The 24,958-nt window shown below is 40.0% G+C and overlaps 1 protein-coding gene and 1 non-coding gene across 7 annotated transcripts in view; both read left to right on the top strand.

Annotated features, from left to right (window-relative positions):
• The first annotated feature begins 124 nt into the window (after positions 1-124).
• On the top strand, positions 125-198 carry trnai-aau (transfer RNA isoleucine (anticodon AAU)). Its single transcript has one exon. It is a non-coding gene; the product is annotated as a tRNA-Ile (tRNA).
• An 11,859-nt stretch (positions 199-12,057) lies between these two features.
• LOC131127638 (multiple C2 and transmembrane domain-containing protein 1-like) overlaps positions 12,058-24,958 on the top strand; it is a 91,141-nt gene continuing 78,240 nt past the window's right edge. For all 6 annotated transcript variants that reach the window (XR_009129539.2, XM_078789686.1, XM_058069710.2 and 3 more), the window contains exon 1: positions 12,058-12,648. Coding sequence is in view for 5 of the 6 variants with exons in the window: in XM_078789686.1 (XP_078645812.1) it covers positions 12,115-12,648 (534 nt within the window). In the remaining variant the exon portion in view is untranslated. The remainder of the gene's footprint in view (positions 12,649-24,958) is intronic.

A 24,958-nucleotide genomic window follows, 5' to 3' on the forward strand; every position in this document is an offset into this window, starting at 1 on the left:
ACATACAAATTAGTTACGTTTGTTGTCAGCTAACTGTATCAATGGCTAAGGATATACATCTGACATTTACGCACACACACACACACGTCCATATATAAATAAAACTCCTCGACTATCACCATATGGCCGGTTAGCTCAGTTGGTTAGAGCGTGGTGCTAATAACGCCAAGGTCGCGGGTTCGATCCCCGTACGGGCCATCGCTTTTTTCCTACTTTATTTTATATAAAATAAATATTCATCCTGTAAATAAAATATTTGCCCCATGATTTATATTGTAGATCGGAGTGCCCATTACGTCGATGGCGAGCTTCCGTTAGATGGCCATGGTAGTTTGGGTCTGTAAATGTCATATGACACCAGTCAGCTGACATTAACATTTCCTCCTGATTCGCTCTTGCTCCCCGCTGCGTTTGAACTTCAAACCGCGTGTGTAGCTTCAAACCTTAAAAGCGACACATGGGTATGCTTTCATCTTCATTACTCTGATTACGAATAAACTAACTCAGCGGTAAGATGCCTTTATCTCTAACAAAAGTTATCCTTTCACTTGTACACAGCGGCTAGTTATGTAGAAATAGGATGGCTTTGCTCCGTGTCATGAACGCCACTATTGAATTGGTGTTTTATACACTTCCGGTTCTATCATTGTGCACAATAATTTTAAAATCCTTTATATCAATGATGTTTGATAGCAACTGCTAACTGGACGTAATACATCAACCTAAATGTCTTAATGGACGCTACGTAGCTACTTTGACTAACATACGGGTACTCAGGTAGGTTATGTACACAACTACTGAGGAATTATGTGTGGTTATCTTTATTGCCATATTGAATACAATTATGATATCAGCTATTTAGATTACCCGTAAACTGTGAATGTAAACTAATCATTAATTTACAGGAGTATTTCAAAGTGGTTAGATTTATTTATTTATATGTGTGTTATAGAAAGAGGTGGATCATTTCTGCTCTTATTTTGCACTGCTACACTGTCATATTTTATATTTATTTATATGTGTATTTGTACCTTATACTTTTTAATTCTGGCACCAACACACCAGGACAAATACCTTGTATTGTGGTCGATCATTCGGAGCACCCCTAATTTTAACTGGTACCCTAACAATGACACATACTTTAAAAAGTACTGTGTGCATTGATTGACTGAGAGCAGTATGGTGTATAAGTAAACAGCTTAATACAAACGATGACATCTTAAATGTCAATCTACTTCCAGACGTTTCCTCCCCGCCTTACTTTTTACTATTTACAGCCATCATCAATTATGCATCTCCCTTCTAGCCCTGCTTATACCAACCCTATTCAACGTACATTTAAGTAGAGTGATGGATGGATGCTCTATGTCACGATGGGCTCAGAGGAGGTGCAGTAACTCATGTGCTCTCATTTAGTGATAGAGGGAGGCTTTTGTCTCCTCATTCGCAGTCTGCACTTTCAAACAAACTGCAGAGGAGCTGACAGGAAGTGAGGGAAAGCATGAGCTCGGACGCCGAGTCTCATCGGAAAATATGGTCGGAGTGTTGAGATGCAGTGCTGAGTTAATACTGTTTCTTTCCTGTTGTTTCTGGATACGGTTGTTGACAGGTCGTCACCGTCACTTGTCACCCGCCTTTGGAGGCCCCGTGTGTTGAACCAGCTGCTTTTCCTAATGAAGGTTTCTCTTCCCACTGAGGACATTTGTTTATCCAACCTGCCAGACTGCGGTGATGTCAGCCTCTAACATGGCTTTTTGAGCATACAGTTGACAGCTAATTTAGATTCTACCTTGTTCTTTGCTGCAGCATCCTTGACTCCTTTGCTATCGGATACACATTTTCCTCAGCTGAGTCACAACTACAAAAAGTGTGATGAACACTGCTACACACACGCATATGCCTTTTTTGTACGAGTCAATACGAAGAAATGAGTCATAAGAATGACGACTGCCATACACTGGAAACACATATTGCATGTATTTAAGTGTAATGGCCCAAAGACAGCTGGGATAGGCTCCAGCATGCTATTGTTGTTACAGCTCTTATAGTGGATGTCATTTAGATTAGATTAGATTCAACTTTATTGTTATTGCTCATGTCACTGGTACAGGGCAACAAAATGCAGTTAGCATCCAACCAGAAGTGCAATTTTATAAGTACCTTAGTAGTAAGTAAATGTAGAAAAAAATGGACAGATCTATGTTCATTCATTCATTCATTTTTTACCGCTTTTTCCTCACGAGGGTCGCGGGGGGTGCTGGAGCCTATCCCAGCTGTCTTCGGGCGTAAGGCGGGGTACACCCTAGACTGGTCGCCAGCCAATCACAGGGCACATATAGACAAACAACCATTCACACTCACATTCATACCTATGGACAATTTGGAGTCGCCAATTAACCTAGCATGTTTTTGGAATGTGGGAGGAAACCGGAGTACCCGGAGAAAACCCACGCATGCACGGGGAGAACATGTAAACTCCACACAGAGATGCCCGAGGGTGGAATTGAACCCTGGTCTCCTAGCTGTGAGGTCTGCATGCTAGACCACCGTGCCGCCCGACAGATCTATGTAAAAAACTATAACAGGCTATGACTATAATACAGTGAGGATATGTACAGGGATATAAATGACTATAATACGGCTATTGTTGATCATACAGATTATAAACAGTATGGGTGTGACAATATATAATAACAGTAATATGTACAGTATTGCAATGAAGTGACTAGAGTATGGCTATTGCAGATTATATCAATTATAAACAGTATGATCTATGAATGCAACAAGATATTACATATGTACAATAGTGCAATGAAGTAGTGCAATGAAGTGATTGGGGGGGCATAGATCAGCGGGGGGGGGGGGGGGGGGGTAAGTAGTGGAAGGGGTGGGCAATGGGGAGCAGAGTTCAAAACTGTTCCTGAACCTGGTGGTTCTTGTCCATAAGCTCCTTAGAAACTACAATTTAGATTTTTAATAGTTTGATGGACACTATGCAAAATAACGGAGAGAAAGGTCAGCCGTCAAACTCAGATTATTCCAGCTAAGGTCACCGCTGACATATTGAAATGTTATCCTTTCTTGGACAATGCCATAATTCACAGTCTCTGTGGGAATTCAGTGTGATGATCTATTGATCACTCCTGACAGTGGCGTCCAATCAAACATCAGATATTGCTAATGTGTATGTCTAACAGCACTGTAGTGTAAGCTCAGCTTCCCCAAATAAAATAATCGCATTGATTAATGTCAGTGACCGATGCTTCCAACGTATAAAAGGTTAGTATATATTCTCATTAAAAAATGCTTCTTGTAATGCAGTTTTCCCTCGTTTATCACAGAGGATAGCATCTTTGCATACGTTCTATAACAAACTCCACTGTTGAATGGTGTCAGCTGCACCTGACCTTTAACCCGTCTCCTTTTTCTGCTGAGGCGAGCTCTTCGAGCACCACTCCCCAGGTCAATCGAAGCGTTGACTAATAGCAGGAATCTGCTTTCTCTCTCTTTTTCAATCATCTTTATGGCCCATGCTGGAGTGCCTGGCTCCCTCCAAAGCCCCGATGCTTCCATCATCATGATTTACCAGCCTGCACACGCATACAGGAGAAGGAAACAAGAATCAATGCAACCATGTGTTGTTCAGGCGCTTTCTCGTTATTTCTAGTTCCTCCATTATCTAATGTGATGGAGAACCTGCGTGACATACATTATACAGCTGTTAGTGTCACCTTGTGAAGAAACAATGCAAAACAACCTAAAAATGACGATGGAAAAAGAACAAGTGCAAAGCGGCAATAAAAGTTGTTTACGAGCGGACCTTTACATCCCCGTGTGATTTCATTTCACATCTCATTTGCTGCTACTGCGCTTGATACAATTAATGTATTTATTACGGTAGGTGATGTAAATTACATATCACCTTCCAAAAAAAAAAATCATAAATTTGTCCAGCCAGCGAGTTAATGAAGAAATGCCTTATTTCCATGCCTCATTCAGAAAGGAGATGCTGCACCATGATCATGAATAAATCTGACAAAAACAGTCTAAAGAGGCTGGGAATTCTTCATGATCCCTTTGAGGAATTCTGCTTTTCTTTTGTCTGCAAATGTTGAGGAAAGCTTGAGAGTTTTTAGATGCAGACCGTTGTACAGCTACACCGTCATTGTCATAAAAACGTATCATTATGGTATTCATGAATGTGCAAGGATGTTCCAAGCGTATCACATGACTTAAGTATAAATAGTAATGCACGATGACTGAGAAAATTAGTAAATTGTGGTTTTCTTTTCACGATGGGTTGTAGGTAAAATAACAATCATAACCCTACCATGCTGACTGGATGAGTAAATGCAACAAAATATTCGGATTTGTGGTCATTGGTAGTGGTTCACAACTTTGTGTTGGTGATGCGAATTGACCACTGAATATGGTATACAGAATGCACGGACAGAGGGATAATGAACCAGCGATTTTGTTTGGTCTAGAGACAGTACCACTAAGGAGAAGACAGTAAGCTGAACTGGAGGTAGCAGAGATGAGGATGCTGAGGCTCTCATTGGGAGTGACCAGGATGGATAGGATCAGGAACAAGTACATCAGAGGGACATTATATGGTAGAGGCGAGACTACTGGTATATTGGTAGAAGGTTGCTGGGTTTAGAGCTGCCAGGTAGGAGGCCTAGAGCAGGGGTCTCAAACTCAATTTGCTTGGGGGCCACTGGAGCTAGGATCTGGGCGAGACTGGGCCGCATCAGGTTTTCAAAAAAACAACAACAAAAAACGCATTTATTAAAAACAGAAAAATGAATAAACTTTGTTTTGGTTTCGATTTTCAACAAGAAAAGCTCTGATAAAACATTCCACTGTTCTCAAATATCTTAATTTTTATTTTTCTGCACAAAATAAGAAAAATAAAAAAACAAATCAAGAATAAAGAAAATAAATCATTCAATAATAAATAAATATAATAAAAATAATAAAACGGCAAATAATAAAAACTTAAGAAACCACATATAGTTGGTGGGTAGACAAATTATTTTTTTTCAGATTAAAATGAACAATTTAGCATTATTAGAGCCCTGTAGACATGACAAAACACGACTATAGTCACATTTATACTCTTTTTATTTACAACATATTGCGCAACTGCAGGGTCTTGAGACACATGCTAACTCGCAAACTAGAGAGCTAGCGACCTAAACGGTAGCCTTCAAGTTATTTCCTTTAAACTTAAATAGCCAAAAACTTACCACTTCCACACGGATAGGGAGGATAACTATTAACAGTGATTTAACCTTTAACATGAACATAATATTTTTTTCTGGGTACATGATACCATACAGCATCCATATCATCCTACTAGTGTCCCAGCGTCCTCCAATTTCGAAATGAAAACATGCTATTACACGTTATTACCATGAGAATAGTCTGTATTATGTGCAGTCAATTGACAACAAAAAGTGCGATATTGGGAGGGACCACTGATATCTTAAATGCTCTAACCTCAACTGTTTTTCTCATCCACACAATTCCAACCTCTGTAAATAGTGCTGAGTTCACTATCTGCTCTCAGTACATCTGATGTACACAGTCCTGATGTAATGAGCATGTGCCGGTCAACATCAAGCTCATTTCACTTGGAGTGTGTGTGTGTGTGTGTGTGTATGTGTCGGTGAGGTGTCAGGCATCATGACACACACTGCAAGAGCAACCAGACAAGATGCTGCCCATGCAATGTCTTCACTAGAGCAGCATTAATCAAGTACAACTTGTGAAAACAAACTCATCACGATTCATCACTAATAATACTGGTATTTTTCTTGCAGGAGGAGCTAGATATATCGTTATATTTCATTAGCGGATTCACAATGAGGAGATGAAGACACTCAGGTACTATAGGTGCTTCCATAGTAATGCAAACAGATGTGATCATGTCTACTATTAGTGTCATACACTGTATAATTAAAGGCAGTCTATTCACATCTGAAGAGTGTCATTTGAACCAGTAATGAGCGTGTGATGTCAATTTGAGCTGATGAAGCAGAGTATTCACTTTTGACTGAGCTTGTTGCTCCAACACAAGCAGAACTAATGAGCACTGAGGGACTTGCGTTATTTTTCAAATGATGACAGCCTTTAATCATGTTAATTGGCTATTTGCTGTGCTTTGTGAGACATAGTTGCATTTGCTGCTATATTGCACAGGAATAACCTAGAGCTGACCGCTCTTTTATGAAGTCTTCTTTCCTGGTGCTCCTGTTGCTCTGTATTAGTTCTCTGAGTACACATAACACATCATTTGTGGGTTTTCTTATTTCTTATATTAGAAAATGAATGTTGAGTCAGAGAGACTTTGCCCCAACCGCTGCACCATTCTATTCGCTACAATCATATCGACTTGAAGTGCATATACAGTGCATCCGGAAAGTATTCACAGTGCTTCACTTTTTCTACATTTTGTCATGTTACAGCCTCATTCCAAACTGAATTAAATTAATCTCTTACCTCAAAATTCTACACAAAATCCTCCATTATGACAATGTGAAAAAAGTTTTTTTTTGACATGTTTTGAATTTATTAAAAATAGAAAACAAAAAAATCACATTTACATAAGTATTCACAGCCTTTGCCATGAAGCTCAAAATTGAGCTCAGGTGCATCTTTTTTTACTGATCATCCTTGAGATCTTTCTACAGCTTAATTGGAGTCCACCTGCAGTGAATTCAGTTGATTGGACATGATTTGGAAATATAATAACTGTCTATATAAGGTCCCACAGTTGACTGTGCATGTCAACTGAATTAAATTAATCTCTTACCTCAAAATTCTACACTAAATACTCCATTATGACAATGTGAAAAAAGGTTTTTTTGACATGTTTTGAATTTATTAAAAATAGAAAACAAAAAAATCACATTTACATAAGTATTCACAGTCTTTGCTTAATACTTTGTTGATCCACCTTTGGCAGCAATTACAGCCTCAAGTCTTTTTGAATATGATCCCACAAGTTTAGCACACCTATCTTTAGGCAGTTTTGCCCATTCTTCTTTGCAATAAGTCTCAAGCTCCATCAGGTTGGATGGGAGACGTCTGTGCACAGCCATTTTCAGATCTCTCCAGAGATGTTCGATCGGATTCAAGTCTGGACTCTGGCTGGGCCACTCCAGGACATTCACAGAGTGGTTCTGAAGCCAATCTTTTGAGATCTTGGCTGTGTGCTTCGGGTCTTTGACCTCAGGCTGGGGCGAAGGTTCATTTTTCAGCAGGACAAGAGCGCTCTGGAGCAGGTTTTCATCCAGGATATCTCTATATATTGCTGCATTCATTTTTCCTTCTATCCTGACTAGTCTGCCAGTTCCTGCTGCTGAAAAACATCCCCACAGCATGATGCTGCCACCACCATGCTTCACTGTAGGGATGGTATTGGCCTGGTGATGAGCAGTGCCTGGTTTCCTCCAAACATGGCGCCTGGCATTCACACCAAAGAGTTCAATCTTTGTCTCATCAGACCAGAGAATTTTGTTTCTCATGGTCTGAGAGTCATTCAGGTGCTTTTTGGCAAATTCCAGACGGGCTGCCATGTTCCTTTTACTAAGGAGTGGCTTTCGTCTGGCCACTCTACCATACAGGCCTGATTGGTGGATTGCTGCAGAGATGGTTGTCCTTCTGGAAGGCTCTCCTCTCTCCACAGAGGAACGCTGGAGCTCTGACAGAGTGACCATCGGGGCCTTGGTCACCTCCCTGACTAAGGCCCTTCTTCCCCGATCGCTCAGTTTAGAAGGCCGGCCAAAAGATCTCAAGGATGATCAGTGGAAAAAAGATGCACCTGAGCTCAATTTTGAGCTTCATGGCAAAGGCTGTGAATACTTATGTAAATGTGATTTTTTTGTTTTCTATTTTTAATAAATTCAAAAAAAGTAAAAAAAAAAAACTTTTTCACATTGTCATAATGGAGTATTTTGTGTAGAATTTTGAGGTAAGAGATTAATTTAATTCAGTTTGGAATGAGGCTGTAACATGACAAAATGTGGAAAAAGTGAAGCGCTGTGAATACTTTCCGGATGCACTGTATGTGTCATACATGATGCTCTCAAGGGAAAAGGGTCATGCTCTGCTTCAAAATGTCACAGTATATGTTTGAATTCATCTTTTCCCTCAATGAGCCGCAGCTCCCCAGTGCCAACAGCACTCATGCAGGCCCAGATCATAAGGCAAGATACATGCGTGACTGTAGACAATACACCGTTATCGTTAGATGACAATCAAAGTGTGTCTTGAGTCATTTTGTATGGATGGCAATTATAAACAGGCTGTACACTAACCAGGTTGAATTTCTAGAACTCACTTTTGTGGGACACAATGTTCTTTTATCAGGGGGATAAGTGCTGTTGTGGTACTACAACTGTCCAGTGTCAACAGGAAGTAATGCATGAGCAATAAAGCTCACATGGATACATGGAGACGGGGTTTCCGCCATGCAATGCAAAAGCTGAGACGTAACAACTTTGAGTTGTTTTTGTTTTTGTACAAAATGGAAAGATATAGTGCTCCAATAGATTGGCGACCAATCAGTATTGGTGATTTCTATTTTAAAAAAATGAAAAAATTCTGGGTCCATGAAAAAAATGATGTTGCTGCTGCCCCCTTTACTAATTTTCTTAGTAATTACATAATTTTTAGGCCCCCTGACAGTCAAGGGACCTTGGAATTGTCCTAAGTTTCCCCCTCTATACGGCACCCCTGGCCAATAACAATAATACAAATGTGTAATTAATCCATGTGATCTGTATCGGCGGCTGGTGACCAGTCCAGGGTGTACCCCGCCTCTCGCCCGAAGACAGCTGGGATAGGCTCCAGCACCCCCTGCGACCCTCGTGAGGAAAAGCGGTAGAAAATGAATGAATGAACGAATCTGTATCGGCTGATTTCAGTCCTGGAATCGGATCGGTATCGGAATCCTGTATCAAAAACCCTGATCAAACCATCCCTAAGTGTAACTATTCAAATTGCCACAGTGAAGGTTTCATTTAAACAAGGTTGACCTTGCATTTAGCTACCGTGTGTGTTCAGTTGTCCACATGGTGGAGTTTTAATTAAATGTAGTTACACTAAATAGAGGAACTCATTGTGTGTGAGAGACTGTGTGTGTGTACAGTATTGTGTGATCATTCACACAATGATCGGCTATCAGGGGAAGCAGGGACATTAGAAAGGAAGAACATGGACACCGCAGGTTCATCAGTTAGCCTTCTCCAATAGAAAAGTCAATGTATATATATCTGTTATATGTTCAATAGACTTCAACTTCCACCATCCCTCAGTGATGACAAGGTCAGGTTGCTATGAGCATTACATAAGGAAAATGGAGATGCCAACTGCAAACGGGTCCTTGAGCATGGCTCTTCTCGAGGTGTAAGATTTATTAAGTCAGTTTGCAGAGAATTTTTTCAGCTATGACCTGTGCACGGACATGTGTGCTGAGTTGAAAGAAATGTTCGTTCTTTAATAACATCCACTGAATGTATCTAAGCGGGGAAAGTGTTAATTAGGAGCTATGAACCAGCAGGCTGGCACTATCAGACACACTGCAGTGCAGCGTCTAAAAAGAGAAAGCGCTGCCCCTGTGCACTGTGTGGGTGTGGGTGAGAGCTTTCACTAAAACTTGACCTATTTGAAGAGAGGATCATATCCAGACATAGAACAGCGCAGAACTGCTTTGTCGATGTGAGAAGAGAATACATTTCAAGAGAACTACGCACTGAAAAAATCGTGCCTTGTCGTCAAAAAGGTTAAGAACCCCTGCTCTTGACAGACTGCTTACATTAGTGAAATATCCTGGTGTATTTTTAAATGAAACTCTTTATGCGTGCAAAGATGTCAGAGTCCAGTGCAGTGTTCTTTTTAAATTTAACCAGATGACTTAACAGATGACTGTGACCATCAAGACAAAATGGCCGGTGTGAGTCCCCACTGGGTCAGCAGTTTAAAAGGGTATTTAAAGGGTATCCTGAGCCTGACACACCACCTCAGAATTGCTTTAATGTGGCCCTGAGTAAATGTATAGTCATAATAGAAATGCCGCTTTGGGTCATAAAGTGCAGGTTTAACTGCTTGCATGGCTTCAGGGTGCTTCCTGAGCATACTCAAGGAACTCTCTTACTGGGGAGCTTAGGTCATGTTGAGCTGCATCATGAGCACAGAGCCTGGGTATGTTGAGCCAATGTTGTACTCTCGCACACAGCGAAACAGCACAAGTACCAAAATAAACAATGTAAGCTAAGAGGCACAGCTGAAGATGCACAACAGGGTGCAAAATTAAATAGAAGCTGAACAAAAAAACACAGCCAAGAGTGATGTACCAATACTTGATACTTTGTTGTAAAATCTGATCACTTCCTGGTGAGTGTGGGTATACAATCATCCATCTTGGCAGTCAAATTCATACATTCATTCAGCAGAACATCAAATTATTTCAGAAATGTGGCTTCTTGAGAGAAGTGCACCCTTCCAAAAGTCTTCACCTCGCTCACACCTGCCTGCTACCATACCTGAGCAAGCACTGCTCTGGTGATGCTCCGATTCCGTAGCTGCATCAGCTTTCAAAGTCCTGATGCTGGCTGGACTTTCTAGGGCAGCCTGGAGTTTACTTCACAACAAGTGAACTCCTTGAAGTTCTTCATGATCTGATAAATCAGGGGTCTCAAACTCAATTTACCTGGGGGCCACCAGAGCTAGGTTTTGGGTGAAGCCGGGCCGCATCAGGTTTAAAAAAACAAAAAACAAAACGCATTTATTAAAAACAGAAAAATATACAAACTTTTTCAGTGCTTTGGTTCCGATTTTCTACAAGAAAAGCTCTGATAAAACATTCCACTGTTCTCAAATATCTTAATTTTTATTTTTCTGCACAAAATAAGATGAAAAATAAATAAACAAATCAAGAATAAAGAAAATCAATCAATCAGTAATAAATAAATATAATGATAATAAAACGGCAAATAATAAAAACTTAAGAAACCAGTTGGTGGGTAGACAAATTATTTTTTTCAGAATAAAATGAACAAAGCATTATTAGAGCCCTGTAGACACGACAAAACACGACTATAGTCACATTTATACTCTTTTTATTTACAACTGCAGGGTCTTGTGACACATGCTAACTCGCAAACTAGAGAACTAGCGACCTAAACGGTAGCCTTCAAGTTATTTCCTTTAAACTTACAGGTAAGGGCCAGAAAATTAGAATATTTTCATAAACTTGATTTATTTCAGTCATTGTGTTCAAAAGGTATAACTTTTACATTATATTTAATCATTGCACACAGACTGATGCATTTCAAATGTTTATTTCTTTAATTTTGATGATTATAGGTGGCAACAAATGAAAATCTGAAATTCCGTGGGTCAGAAAATTAGAATATTACCTAAGGCCAATACAAAAAAAGGATTTTTAGAAATGTTGGCCAACTGAAAAGTATGAACGTGAAAAATATGAGAATGTACAGTACTCAATACTTGGTTGGAGCTCCTTTTGCCTCAATGACTGCATTAATGCGGCGTGGCATGGAGTTGATCAGTTTCTGGCACTGCTCAGGTGTTATGAGAGCCCAGGTTGCTTTGATAGTGGCCTAGTGGATAGTGGGATAGGATGACACAAATGTTAGCAACACCATGGCTATATTTGCCACAATGCTAACATTAAACTCAGAAAGAGAATATGGAGCTGACTGATTGGGAGTTGGCAGGGCCCCTGGCTTTATTTAAAATATGTAGTCTAAATATGTATGTCTAGTTTTTAACCTACTTTTATTCTTGAGTACTTGATGTACAAAACAAGTTTTCTAACGTAACGTTTACATAAGGTTTGCTGTTACAATGCAGTACGTTTATTACATGTTGCATAATGTGGCGCATATAAAGAGAGCGGTGCTTATATCGTATACAGTATGCAATGTACACGCCAACTATCATGATCATCATCGTCATCATCTTCCTCGTGTGTTGGTCCTAACCGGATCAGCATTGAAGTCCACGCACGCACGCACGCACGCACGCACGCACGCGCACACACACTGTTACTTCAGGCTGGTTGGATGCTGCTCAGGCACCATGGATCCAATTTCTGCCAAGGATGAAGGCAGCACCTCCAGGGGACAAGAGTCCTACCAGCGGAGAATGTGGAAGACTTTCCAGGAGAAAACCAAGCCGTGGCTAAGTCCCAAACTGGGCTCGGAGCGTCGCGGTAGCGGAGGAGCGGAGGGCACGAAGAAGGAATCCGGATTGTGGATGTTTAAGAGGAAAAAGAAACACTTGGATCGAGTGTTCTCATCCTCCCAGCCCAATCTACGCTGCTCCTCTCCTGTGTCTTTTGGGACCGGGGACAAGTGTGGAGGAGGACGCGGCGACGCTGTGGCCGGGACCAGCAGCGGTGCGGAGGGGCAGCATTTCGGCTCGGCATCTGGGACCACGGGGAGCAAGCCTGAGCTGGCGGGCCACGGAAGCCCCAAGCTCCACGTCTCGCAGCTGATCGCTTCCCAGCACAAGAGCTCCTCGTTGGGCTCGGCGTGTTTCGAAAAGCTGGTGGTGGATCCGGTCGTGGCTGTGGAGGAAGAAGAGCAGCCTGGGAATAAGCCAAGTGACAGCGTAAGTACATATCCATACTTCTGTCAAACGCCATGCATATGCTGTTTGAGGGGAGTGGGCTGCATTTGACCTGGATATACAGTTACACCTTTCAAGATGATGCAGGGTGCACACCGCTGCCTTTGCATGTTGCATGGGCCTGCAACGTGACACTGACTCCCTTTTAGCTACATGAAAGAACCAAAATGTAAGATATATGTGTTGCAGTGCTGAAAACTACGAACACTATAATAGTATGAGTTGGATTTGCATGTTGATGCTGAGAGATGCTGAAAACTGAGCTAAAATGGCAAATAAATGGATTGGGGCTACTATTGCTGCTGCATAATAAATCACAACACATCATAGCAGCCCCCCTATGCCGTGAAAGTGTTCCCCCTAGTGGTTCTGAGTAGTATGGCAGAATAAGTAATATAAAAAATGCACAGTTGCATAATTCATTTTCTACCGCTTTTTCCTCACGAGGGGTGCTGGAGCCTATCCCAGCTGTCTTCGGGCGAGAGGCGGGGTACACCCTGGACTGGTCGCCAGCCAATCACAGGGCACATATAGACAAACAACCATTCACACTCACATTCATACCTATGGACAATTTGGAGTCACCAATTAACCTAGCATGTTTTTGGAATGTGGGAGGAAACCGGAGTACCCGGAGAAAACCCACGCATGCACGGGGAGAACATGCAAACGCCACACAGAGATGGCCGAGGGTGGACTTGAACCTTTGTCTCCTAGCTGTGAGGTCTGTGCGCTAACCACTAGACCGCCGTGCCGCCCGCAGAATAAATATAAATAATAATAGTAATAAAATAATAATAAATAAATAATAATAATAAATATAAAAAATGCACAGATGCATAATAAAATAGAGTGTTATATAAAATATATAGGCACTAACTACTAATGAATGATAAAGTAAGATGATTGATGATCACATTTTTTTTTAAAGCTGTGACAGTGGATGCAAAAGTTTCACTTTTGCTTTGCTTCATATAGCTGTGGTGCATTCAAGGCCCACAGAACAAAGTGCGACATCTCACCGCCTGGCAAAAATTCAGTGAAGCATAAAGGCTAATTTTTTTGAGAGAAATCAGGGAATCTTTGGGGTCATAAATACCAAATGGACATTCATCCATCCATTTTTTTAATACCATTTGTCCTCATTGGCGTCATGGGTAAACTAGATTAGTTTTTATTTTCATTGAGTTACATTAAGCTGACAAATTACCACAAAATAGCATAAAGACAACGACTACACTGTTTGAATGGAGATCTGCTGTTGTAATAAAATACATTTTAAATTTTAACAGTCATATAAATACATCACAAATAGCTCCAGTAGACAAAAAATTGCAGACGGTGCAGGCGTACCTATTGAAGTGTCCGCTGAGAGTATAAATAATGCTCACTGTAGCCCACATTCCATATGGCGCAATGCCAATTTACACTAATTCATATTCATGGCCGCTTTTTCTTGATACTGTCAGAAAGGTATTGATTTAACATACATTATGTTTGCTCTTGTGGTTGTAGTTTATTGTGGTGCACTAACTCCATTGTATTACTGCAATCAAAATATTACGAGATTGTTGTATAAAAAAATCCAGTGCCTGTAATCACCAGGCTAGTTGCTTTGGTCGTTTTAGATTTGATCTGTTATCACAGTTAGGTTTTTATAGCATTTAAATGTTCAGCACCATCCGGAGAGCTGTTCAAAAGTGATTGAACAATTAAGTACACTTGTGTCTCTCTACTGGAGTTGGAGGGCTCCAAAGATCTCCTATTAAATCTCTCAGAGCAGAGCACTCAATTGAAGAGTGCTTCACTCACACTGAACTTGTTGCAGCGTCATTACGACTCATGCCAGTTGACTTTAATAATACATAGTGCTCTCACTGCATGGCTTGCATTTTTTTTTGGATTACGTATTTGTGGTCAACGACAGGAAGGGACTTTTCGCATTTTATTAAGAGAAGAATAAGAAGATATGATGTGGGAACAGAGAGGGAGAGAGTGAATTGATTTCAACGGTGAGAGAAGATTAAGGTCAGTTAAAATGAGGTGAGATGAAGGGTTGAATAAGCTCTCACTTTAGATTTTATATGGGACATATTTGAGAAAGGGCTAGCTGTATTTTATCTTCAAACTGTGGTACGAGTACTGCTGGTGGTACATGGACTCCGCCTAGTGGTAATTAGGAACACCAGAGATTTATTCTTTTTTTTCACCTTCATCAAGCTTAGCATTGACTTAAAGCAGGGGTCTCAAACATGCGGCCCGCGGGCCAAATGTGGCCCGCAGGACACTAGTTTGAGGCCCCTGCCTTCATATGAAAGTTTAATATTATGTGATATGGATTCTGTATGGTATCATGTACCCAGAAAAAATATTACGTTTGATTAATGTTCATGTTAAAGGTTAAATAACTGTTAATAGTTATCCTCCCTATCCGTGTGGAAGTGGTAAGTTTTTGGCTATTTAAGCTTAAAGGAAATAACTTGAAGGCTACCGTTTAGGTCGCTAGCTCTCTAGTTTGCGACTTTGCATGTGTCTCAAGACCCTGCAGTTGCGCAATATGTTGTAAATAAAAAAAAGTATAAATGTGACTATAGTCGTGTTTTGTCATATCTACAGGGCTCTAATAATGCTTTGTTCATTTTAATCTGAAAAAAATAATTTGTCTACCCACCAACTATATGTGGTTTCTTAAGTTTTTATTATTTGCCGTTTTATTATTATTGTTATATTTATTTATTACTGATTGATTGATCAGTTTGAGCAGCTAACCTGCGACTCTGAACAGGATAAAATGCAGAAAAGGAATGAATGAATTTATAGCAACAAATCAAACCTTGTATTACATTAGAATGCATTGATAATCACAACAGACACTACATCATGTGAAAATGGTGTACATTTGCATGTAAATATTTATACCTGCTTAGTGATTAAATACGGGCATGTGTTCTCCTGCACGCCTACCAATCTTAATGTGTAATCCCACAAAGATTATGGGACTGTGATTAGCAAAACTCATCGCCGATGTGCAGCCGACCATGCACATGGGAGCGATAGAGATCAGCGACACCGGTGAGCAAGGCATTCACATGCAGAGAGCATTTTACGAATCTCTCATGATTTGATTTGCTGTCAAATGTGGAGGGAATTTGGGGATATCAAAGTAGTTCAGAGAAGGAAAACGTGGCCAATGGAGTACTGATGGAGTAGTCTTGCTAGTACCTTCTAGATCAGGGGTCGGCAACCTTTACTATGAAAAGAGCCATTTTACCCAATGCCCACTGAAGAAAAATAGCCTGGAGCCGCAAAACATATAGTATGTTTAAAACAACATTGGAGGGAATTTGGGGGTATCAAAGTAGTTCAGATAAGAAAAGACGAGTTGGAGTACTCTTGCTAGTTTTGGAGATAAACTTACATAAATGTATGTGTAAACTACTGTAAACGTAAAAACAAGTTCCCATGCCGCTTTTTCTTCATGTACTGAACTGGATAGCAGTCAGAACTCACTCAGGATGCATTCATGGTCTCAGACAAAGTTGGATTTTTTAAAACTCATTACAAAAGACGTGCATTTTCCCCACTCGGGTGTTAAAAATATTCAAGCATCGCAAAGGGAGCCACAATAAAGAGTCTGAAGAGCCACATGCGGCTCTGGAGCCGCAGGTTGCTGACCCCTGTTCTAGATCCTGCTAGTATTGAAGATAAACATATATAAATATTTGTGTAAATGAGTGTAATCTTAGCAGATTACTCTGACACCACCGAGTTCCCAAGCCGCTGCTTTTTTCTTTATATCTCGATATTCTTTTTTTAGTGATAGCGCCGGGTAATCTGACACGGCAAGTAAAGCGTATTGATTAGCATCTGGGGGATGACTTGAACATTTTTAACTTTCTGGGATCATGTTGCAAGACACCCATTCGCACGACAAGCACAAACCTTCACATGCACACTTTTGTGTGTCGCTTAGCTGGTCGGTGACACGCAATAATTGCCATATTGTGCACGTTCCATTGAAAAAGAATGGAGTAGAAACAATGTCGCCGCCCGTTTGTGGCACCCATTATACTTTTATCATGTGTCACCCACCAGTGCACCATTACGTGATCTTATCTTATCTTAACTTCTCATTATGGAAATGAAAGAGCGCTCGAAGGAACAATTTTATAAATTAGACATGAACTGTTCATAACAAGCAAAAAAAAAAAATCTGCAGTGAGTGAGCGGTAAGGGATTACCGCCAAAGTGTCATTTCATTATTGACTTGAGAGATTAAGATGAAGTATTTGAGTGGTGATTTAATTTCCAGCGTGCATTTTTCCTGAGTTTGATGCACAACTTTGTGATTTCAAGATTTCTAACCAAAGTTTTAATTGTTCACTTAAGTCCCTTCTAGCTTCTAGTCATTATTGTGGTCAGCCCATAAGTCAGTGTCTATTACTTCCAGTTTCACTTAGCCGTATTGATAGCAATGCACTTTCCTCAGATGTGGTTCATCATACATCATCATTAATACCCCACCCCTCATAGCTTAAAGAGCCTTTGTGTTAGCGTCTAGACAAGTATCGTGTTCTTTAACGGGATGGATAAGTCTATTTTCTTTCAGCAGCAGCTCTGACTGATTATATTCATAATCATTTTGACACTTCCACAAGCGGTTTATTTTAACCTCTGTCAAGCTTAAACGTGGAAGGAAAAGACAAATTGGCCTCTTTCACACAGAAATCCGGCAAAATGGCAGCATCTGAATGGTAACATAATATATGACAAATTTTACCTATAGTTTTACCTTGGTGTGAATTCCTACTCTACCGAGTGCTGATTATTGTTACCTTTTAATAGGACTTTGAAAACAAATGATCAACATCTTATTATTGCATCACATCCCCAAAATAAAACAAGCAAATAACATTCAGCAAATGTTGGACATAACGGAAGAAATAAAGCGCAATGTGAATGTTGTGCAGCGAGAGCCCTTAGCAGCCATACTTTGAAATATTCAACACTCCTCAAGCAGAGAAGTGGGTTTATGTGTCAAAGTTTATTCTGCTCAGCCACTGCATAACGGTCGATAGCAACAGTATGAACAAAAGTATTGGGACAAGTGGCTTATACATGCACAGGCCATAAAAATAGAATAAAATAGGGAATCTGTCTCCCCTGGCTGCATATACCACTGCTATTCTGGGAATACTTTCACCAAGATGTCGGCGTGTCCCTGTGGGAATGTATGTCCTATCATCCAGAAGAACACCTGTAAGACCAGAGTCCTGTTGGTTCACAATCTCTGTGAACTTGTGTCCTCCTCCTAGAAATGTCATCCTGTCATGTCCAGAATTAGGATTCATTGCAACCTGCGAGACCATCACTTGTCCCTGGCACACACACACGATGCCTAAATGTCTGTGGCAAGGGGAACTGGCAAAGACAATCAAATAAAAGATGGGTTTTAGTGCTTGCATTTTGTCATGGTGAAGAAGTGTGTGCCTCCCACACATGCAGCAGGATCTTTTTCTTGCCACCGACAATCTGCAAGTAACAGCACCCAAGTGGTTTTACTCATGCAATGGTAAGCCGCAAATGTAGGCTTAATATTTAATGACCAAAGTGGAATGGTGGATCAGTCGCATTCTTTGGTATCTTAACTTGACAAGTGTGGTCAGCACTCAAAGATACGCCATGTAGGGCTCCCCTGTGATTGTGTGGTTTTCACCCACTTTCCAAAAACATAGGCGAATTGGTGTGATTGTGATTTTTTTTTTTTGTCTTTACATGCCCTGTGATTGCCCTCTAGACCAAAGTCAGCTGTGATAGGCTGCAGCTCACTCATAAGCCTGAACAGCAGTGCAAAATTATTTTCTGATCCGTATCATCAGCTACTCTTCCTGTGATGTCACAGTACATGCCCTTGTCCGTGTTGACCCTAAAAAACACATTACTGTCTTCCATCTATCCGTTTACCTTGAGGGATCATCTTCATCCTGTTGTCTTTTTGATTTACCTTCTGTGGACCCAGCATTAGACTGTCTGATAGAGATGGATGGATAACAGGCTGTGTACTGTAGTGTGACCTTCTCTTTGCCCTGCATCATTGTCCTCCTCAATGTCAAGGCTCTTGTTCACACACTCTTTGATAAAATGCACTTGGCGTGTTCAAATTATTCCTTATTTTTATGCTTCCCTATATCCAACGCAGGTATTCTCAAAGTTTTACAATCATTCATTTAAGTTTTACATAACAACAGAGCAGAAAAGCACATTAAAATACAACTTACAGAACTAAAAACAAAGTATAAAAAGTCATGCATTAAAAAGATATGAGCAGATGGGTTTTGAGTTGTTTTTTGAATGTGGGAAGGTCAGAGCAAGCATGGAGGTTAGGAGCTTGGTCCTACAGGGAAGTGCCAGGAGGATGGAGTCTGAGGAGCGAAGGAGACGGGAGGGATTGTGTGATGGAGCAGGTCTGCGAGGTATGAAGAGGTCAAATTGTGGAGAGCTTTGAAGGTAACGAGAAAGACTTTGAAATGAATACATTGGGGAAGGGGAGTTCTGAATATATTGTAGTCTGTTAAGGGTTTTTGGGTGGTGTACCATAGATAATACTGTTACAGTCATTGATTCTGGATGTGACAAATGCATGGATGAGGGTTTTAGCAGCAGATAATGTAAGTGATGGACGGAGTCCGCTATGGGGTTCAAATGAAAGAGTAGGGTCTACGATGAGGATGCCAAGGTTGCGGATGAGAGTGGATGGAATAAGGGTGGCGTTGCCAAGTTGTAGTCGGAAGTCATGGGTGGATTTTGTGATGTTTTGGGGACCAATGATATATATATCTGTTTTGTCACTGTTGAGTTTGAAGAAGTTGTGTTCCATCCAGGTTTTAATGTTGGTTCAGCAGTTGGTGAGGGTGGAGTAGATATTGGAGATGATGGAGGTGGTGGAGATGTATAGCTGTAAAGAACTGCACGATTTATGAGGTGTGACTGTAGCCAGGACAGAGAAGAGTCAGTGATGTTGAGGTGGGACAGGAGGATGGAATAGTTGAGGGTGTCCAAAGCTATGGTGAGGTCCAGGAGGACGAGGATGCTAAGATGGCGGGAGTCAGAGGAGAGAAGATTTTAAGAAGAGCTGTTTCAGTGCTATGTTTGGGACAGAAGCTGGACTGGATTGATTCAAACAGCCGGTTGGAGTTGAGGTGAGTTTGTAGTTGAGCAGCTATGACATGTTCAAGAATTTTAGACAGAAAGGGGAGGTTGAATTTGAGTAGATGTCGGAATCAAGACCAGACTTTTTGAGTGTGCCTCTAAAGCAGGGGTCTCAAACACACGGCCCACGGGCCAAATGTGGCCCGCAGGACGCTAGTTTAGGCCCCCGCCTTGATATGAACGTTTAATGTCAGTGTGGCCCTTGCAAGTTTGATATGGATGCTGTATGGTATCATGTACCCAGAAAAAAATGTTACGTTTGATTAATGTTCATGTTAAAGGTTAAATAACTGTTAATAGTTATCCTCCCTATCCGTGTGGAAGTGGTAAGTTTTTGGCTTTTTAAGCTTAAAGGAAACAACTTGAAGGCTACCGTTTAGGTCGCTAGCTCTCTAGTTTGCGAGTTAGCATGTGTCTCAAGACCCTGCAGTTGCGAAATATGTTGTAAATAAAAAAAAGTATAAATGTGACTATAGTCGTGTTTTGTCATGTCTACAGGGCTCTAATAATGCTTTGTTAATTTTAATCTGAAAAAAATAATTTGTCTACCCACCAACTATATGTGGTTTCTTAAGTTTTTATTATTTGCTGTTTTATTATTATTATTATATTTATTTATTACTGATTGATTGATTTTCTTTATTCTTGATTTGTTTATTTATTTTTCATCTTATTTTGTGTAGAAAAATAAAAGGTGAGATATTTGAGAACAGTGGAATGTTTTATCAGAGCTTTTTTTGTACAAAATTGGAACCAAACCGAAGTTTTTAAAATTTTTTTGTTTTTAAAAAATGCTTTTTTTTTTTGGAAAACCCGATGTGGCCCAGTCTCACCCAGACCCGAGCTCAAGTGGCCCCCAAGTAAATTGACTTTGAGACCCCTGCTCTACAGAGATAGTTGCTTGATGGCGGCCATATATTTCAACCAGTTATATGTAATTGAGAGTCCACTAAAGTCCACTAAAGGTGAACACCAAATATCATGGTGATTTGGCTGAATATCCAAATCTAAAGTTACAGTGGGTGTATACTGTATAATGTTAGAAAGGCTAGTCATACCAATCGGGATAATGAGAGTGCAGATAGAGATCGGTAAGTCTAAATCAATCGAGTGAGGTGGTGCAACCCCGAATGCCGCTCTTTCACATGAATCAATCAATGGGGGTCATTTCAGATTTAAACAATGGCCGCAGCGTGGGAAAGGAATTCTACACACCGGTAGACATTAAATGACTTTTGTGTAAACAAAAGAAAAGCAGTGAAACAGCAGATGGAGCAACCGACATAAAGGTAGCAGTATCTGAGTGCTTCAAGAAGTAATGGATGTGAGTTGGATCCAATTCCACATCGATTTGCCTTGCCTCCACCCTCAACATGATTAAAATTAAGCAGTGTAACAAGTAAGCTCAGCATGGGAAGTTTTATGGTCAGGAAGGATGCACCAGATGAAAGAAAGGACCGGCCCATCCAGATGAAGAAGGACATCCCGTAATATACTGTAGATCTGATCAGGCAGTGACCAAAGGCTATGTGCATGTCATTTGCAACTCAATGTCGACCTCTCTTCTTCTGTGGTGAGTGGATATTGAATATTTGCAAATGAGCCTCGCTGCAGCTGCCATGTAGGAATAATAAGTATTGCTTGTAAGATTCATTTTGGAGGGTTGCTGTTAGATCTCATTACACTTCACATTCATTATAATTTCACAATTTTTGAATTCATGAAAGTGCGTTTTTATGTTTTGTTATTGTTTATTGTTGCCTAAAGCCTACTTAAATAATAACTGAACCAGTCCCGAATGGCGGCTTAAGACATTTAGATGTTACAGCTATACATGCACACACAATTGTACATGACTGTACACAATTGTACATAATAATAATATATTAAGACTAATAATATATTAAACGCACTAATTAGAGGCATTTGTGCTTGTATTGTGAGATGGACTGTGGGACTACAATAATCGCTCATTTATCACAGTTATTTGTTACCAAACCCAGCTATGAACCGTGATAAGTGAATTTCTGCCAAGTAGGATTCACCACTTATAAATCGGATATTTCAATACTTATTATGGAAAACCTGTTTCCGACATTCTTGTGGTGGTTTTAACATTATTAGAAGCCTTTAAACATGAAATAACACACCCTAATTCATTTAAGACATAATTCAAAGTTGTGATTGTGTGTGTTATTGTAAATGTGTTCCAGGTGAAGTGACGTTGGGGGGTTGAGAGTTGAATTTCAGCTTGGCATGGTTACTGCCTCGACAGTATTCAGTGTTTTTCCTTGGGAATTTTTATTAGGGATTACTGTGCCTGCTATGAGATGTACCAATGATCAAGTCTGTTGCTTACTGTTTGGGTCTCACCAAACATTACAGTAACATTACCTACACCAGGGGTCTCAAACTCAATTTACTTGGGGGTCACTGGAGCTAGGGTCTGGGCGAGACTGGGCCGCATCAGGTTTTCCAAAAAAAAAAAAAACAAATGCATTTATTAAAAACAGAAAAATGAATAAACTTTGCTTTGGTTTCAATTTTCTGCAAGAAAAGCTCTGATAAAACCTTCCACTGTTCTCAAATATCTTCATTTTTATTTTTCTGCACAAAATAAGATGAAAAATAAATAAAAAAATTGCACAACTGCAGGGTCTTGGAAGACATGCTAACTCGCAAACTAGAGAGCTAGCGACCTAAACGGTAGCCTTCAAGTTATTTCCTTTAAACTTAAATAGCCAAAAACTTACCACTTCCACACGGATAGGGAGGATAACTATTAACAGTTATTTAACCTTTAACATGAACATTAATCAAATGTAATAATTTTTCTGGGTACATGATACCATACAGCATCCATATCAAACTTGCGCAGGCCGCATGAACATTAAACTTTCATATCAAGGCCGGGGCCTCAAACTAGTGTGGCCCGCGTGCCGCGTGTTTGAGACCCCTGACCTACACGGAGTGACCAATGTAGAATACTACATATCATTCCATCTTTGAATGCATCTTCTGAATGCCTTATATTTGTATTTTTGTACATTTAGCCATTTTTATGTCTGAAAATGTATGTTTTAATAATAATAATACAAATAACAATAAAAACAACAACAATAATAATAATAATAGACCACATCCAACCACAAAACAGCAAGATTTATTAATATATTTGAAAAACTTTGATAAAGTAAAGCCATACATTGGCAAGGGATTACTATACTCTAAACATATCCACTGAAACATATACACGATGGTTGTCATTATGTCAAATTATGAAGGGGGTTGTTTTGAATTCCCATTGGAGGCAGCCACTGTTTTTCCCTTAGCCTCCTTAGCCAACAGGTGGTTTCTATTTCCAAGCCACGATGATCACCACTAGTGGGCCGATGAGTGAGTCTATAAAAAGATTTGCCACTTCAGGACATCTCCTTTCATTTAACTCATTTCATGGCATTCTCCACTTTTCTGTGCTGCATGACCTCTATTGGTTTCCACTCACTTCCTTTCCTGTCTTCATCTCCTGGTTCTGGTTCTTCATTGGCAAGGGCACATAGCAGACATTAATGCAGGAGTATTTCTGACTTGTCAAATTCTATGCTAAGAGAAGCATGTTATTCTCATCTATGGCGTGATGCCTGTTCACCCACAAATGTGATGACTCACCAACATGATGTGTGTGTTGGTTGCATATGTGTGTGTCCCCATTCGTGACCTTCCGTAACCTCCATGGATCTGTGAGTTTAGGTAAGGATCCCTGCTCCAATTGCTTTGCATATAATGTGTATTTGGCATGAGGTGCAGGTGCTAATACTCTAGTATGCATGTTAATACACAAATAGCCGCTCACTCTGTGCTTTGTTGGCGTGAGAGAGGTGTCACTTTGCTTTTCATCTCATTAATGAGCTCCACCGATCCAATGGTAAGTCTTACAGTGTGACTGGAGGTCACTTTTGAACTTTGTTTAAGCCAGCTTTCTAAAAGAAATTCTCTTCTGTTTTCATATGCTAATTTACGAAGTTGTTCATTATACAGAATTCGTATTTTAATTAACATGAAATTTCATATGTGATGCTTTTTAATGCAGAGCCATTGCACAGACATTGTCGAGGCCCTTTGGGATTTTGGTTTAATTATTGAAGAAAATGACAACAGAAAGTTTTCTAGGATCAATTAGCTTTAGTGTGGTTATTATAGAAGCCTGACGCTGTGTGGCGTAGGCGTCGCTTTAATGACAGATGATGACTCAGGGGGTTTGTTACTACAAACGCTCACCTCTTGCGGGCTTCTCTCCAAGTCTGGAGCGTGCATGATGAGATGACACATTGTACCATAGTGTGAGTAAGCAGAGTGTGTGTCCTTTAGCCTACATTTCTCTATGCTTGTTGCATATCAAGATTCATTGTTTACAATGACGATACACTGTGGGAGTTTTAACTTTGGGGGTGCATACCGTAGGCTACTTTGCAGCGATAGAAAAAGCAATTCAGTTTGGTAGACATTACAATGTAAATTCCAAAATTAGTCAGATTTTCTTTTGTAGCCTTTAATATATCGGAAATACATGTATTGACCTGATTATATGACAAACAAAAATATTTTTCAAGACAAATTTTTGGAATATATTTTTTAAGACAAAATCAAATGCAGAAAAAAAATAAAAAAAATCTGTGAAATATGTAGATTGCATTAAAAAGTAATTGTTGTAAAAAGTGGTTAATTGGCTCCATGACCTGACCTAAATAAGAAGTTCTCATTTATAAACGGAATATTTATTTTAAATACATTATTATAGCCTCTTATACATTCATATATTCATTCACATAACCATTTGCATACACCCATAAGGTAGAAAAAGACAGCCCAATCTGACCAAAAAGCAAAAATATTTTAACTTATATTTCCTCTTCCCAACCTATCACATCAGCCCCTGTTCTGATTGTTATTAATATGCATGTATTTGCATTTAAGCTTGTTTGTTTGATTTGTTGGCTTTTGTTACCTCATTTGTGCTGAGTCACTTCACAACGTAAATAAGTCTTCACAACGTAAATAACTTCAGAAAACTACACATACATTA

Source organism: Doryrhamphus excisus, linkage group LG3 (assembly GCF_037039965.1).
Source record: "Doryrhamphus excisus strain RoL-2023G ecotype Guam linkage group LG3, RoL_Dexc_Guam_v1.1, whole genome shotgun sequence".
Lineage (NCBI taxonomy): Eukaryota > Metazoa > Chordata > Actinopteri > Syngnathiformes > Syngnathidae > Doryrhamphus > Doryrhamphus excisus.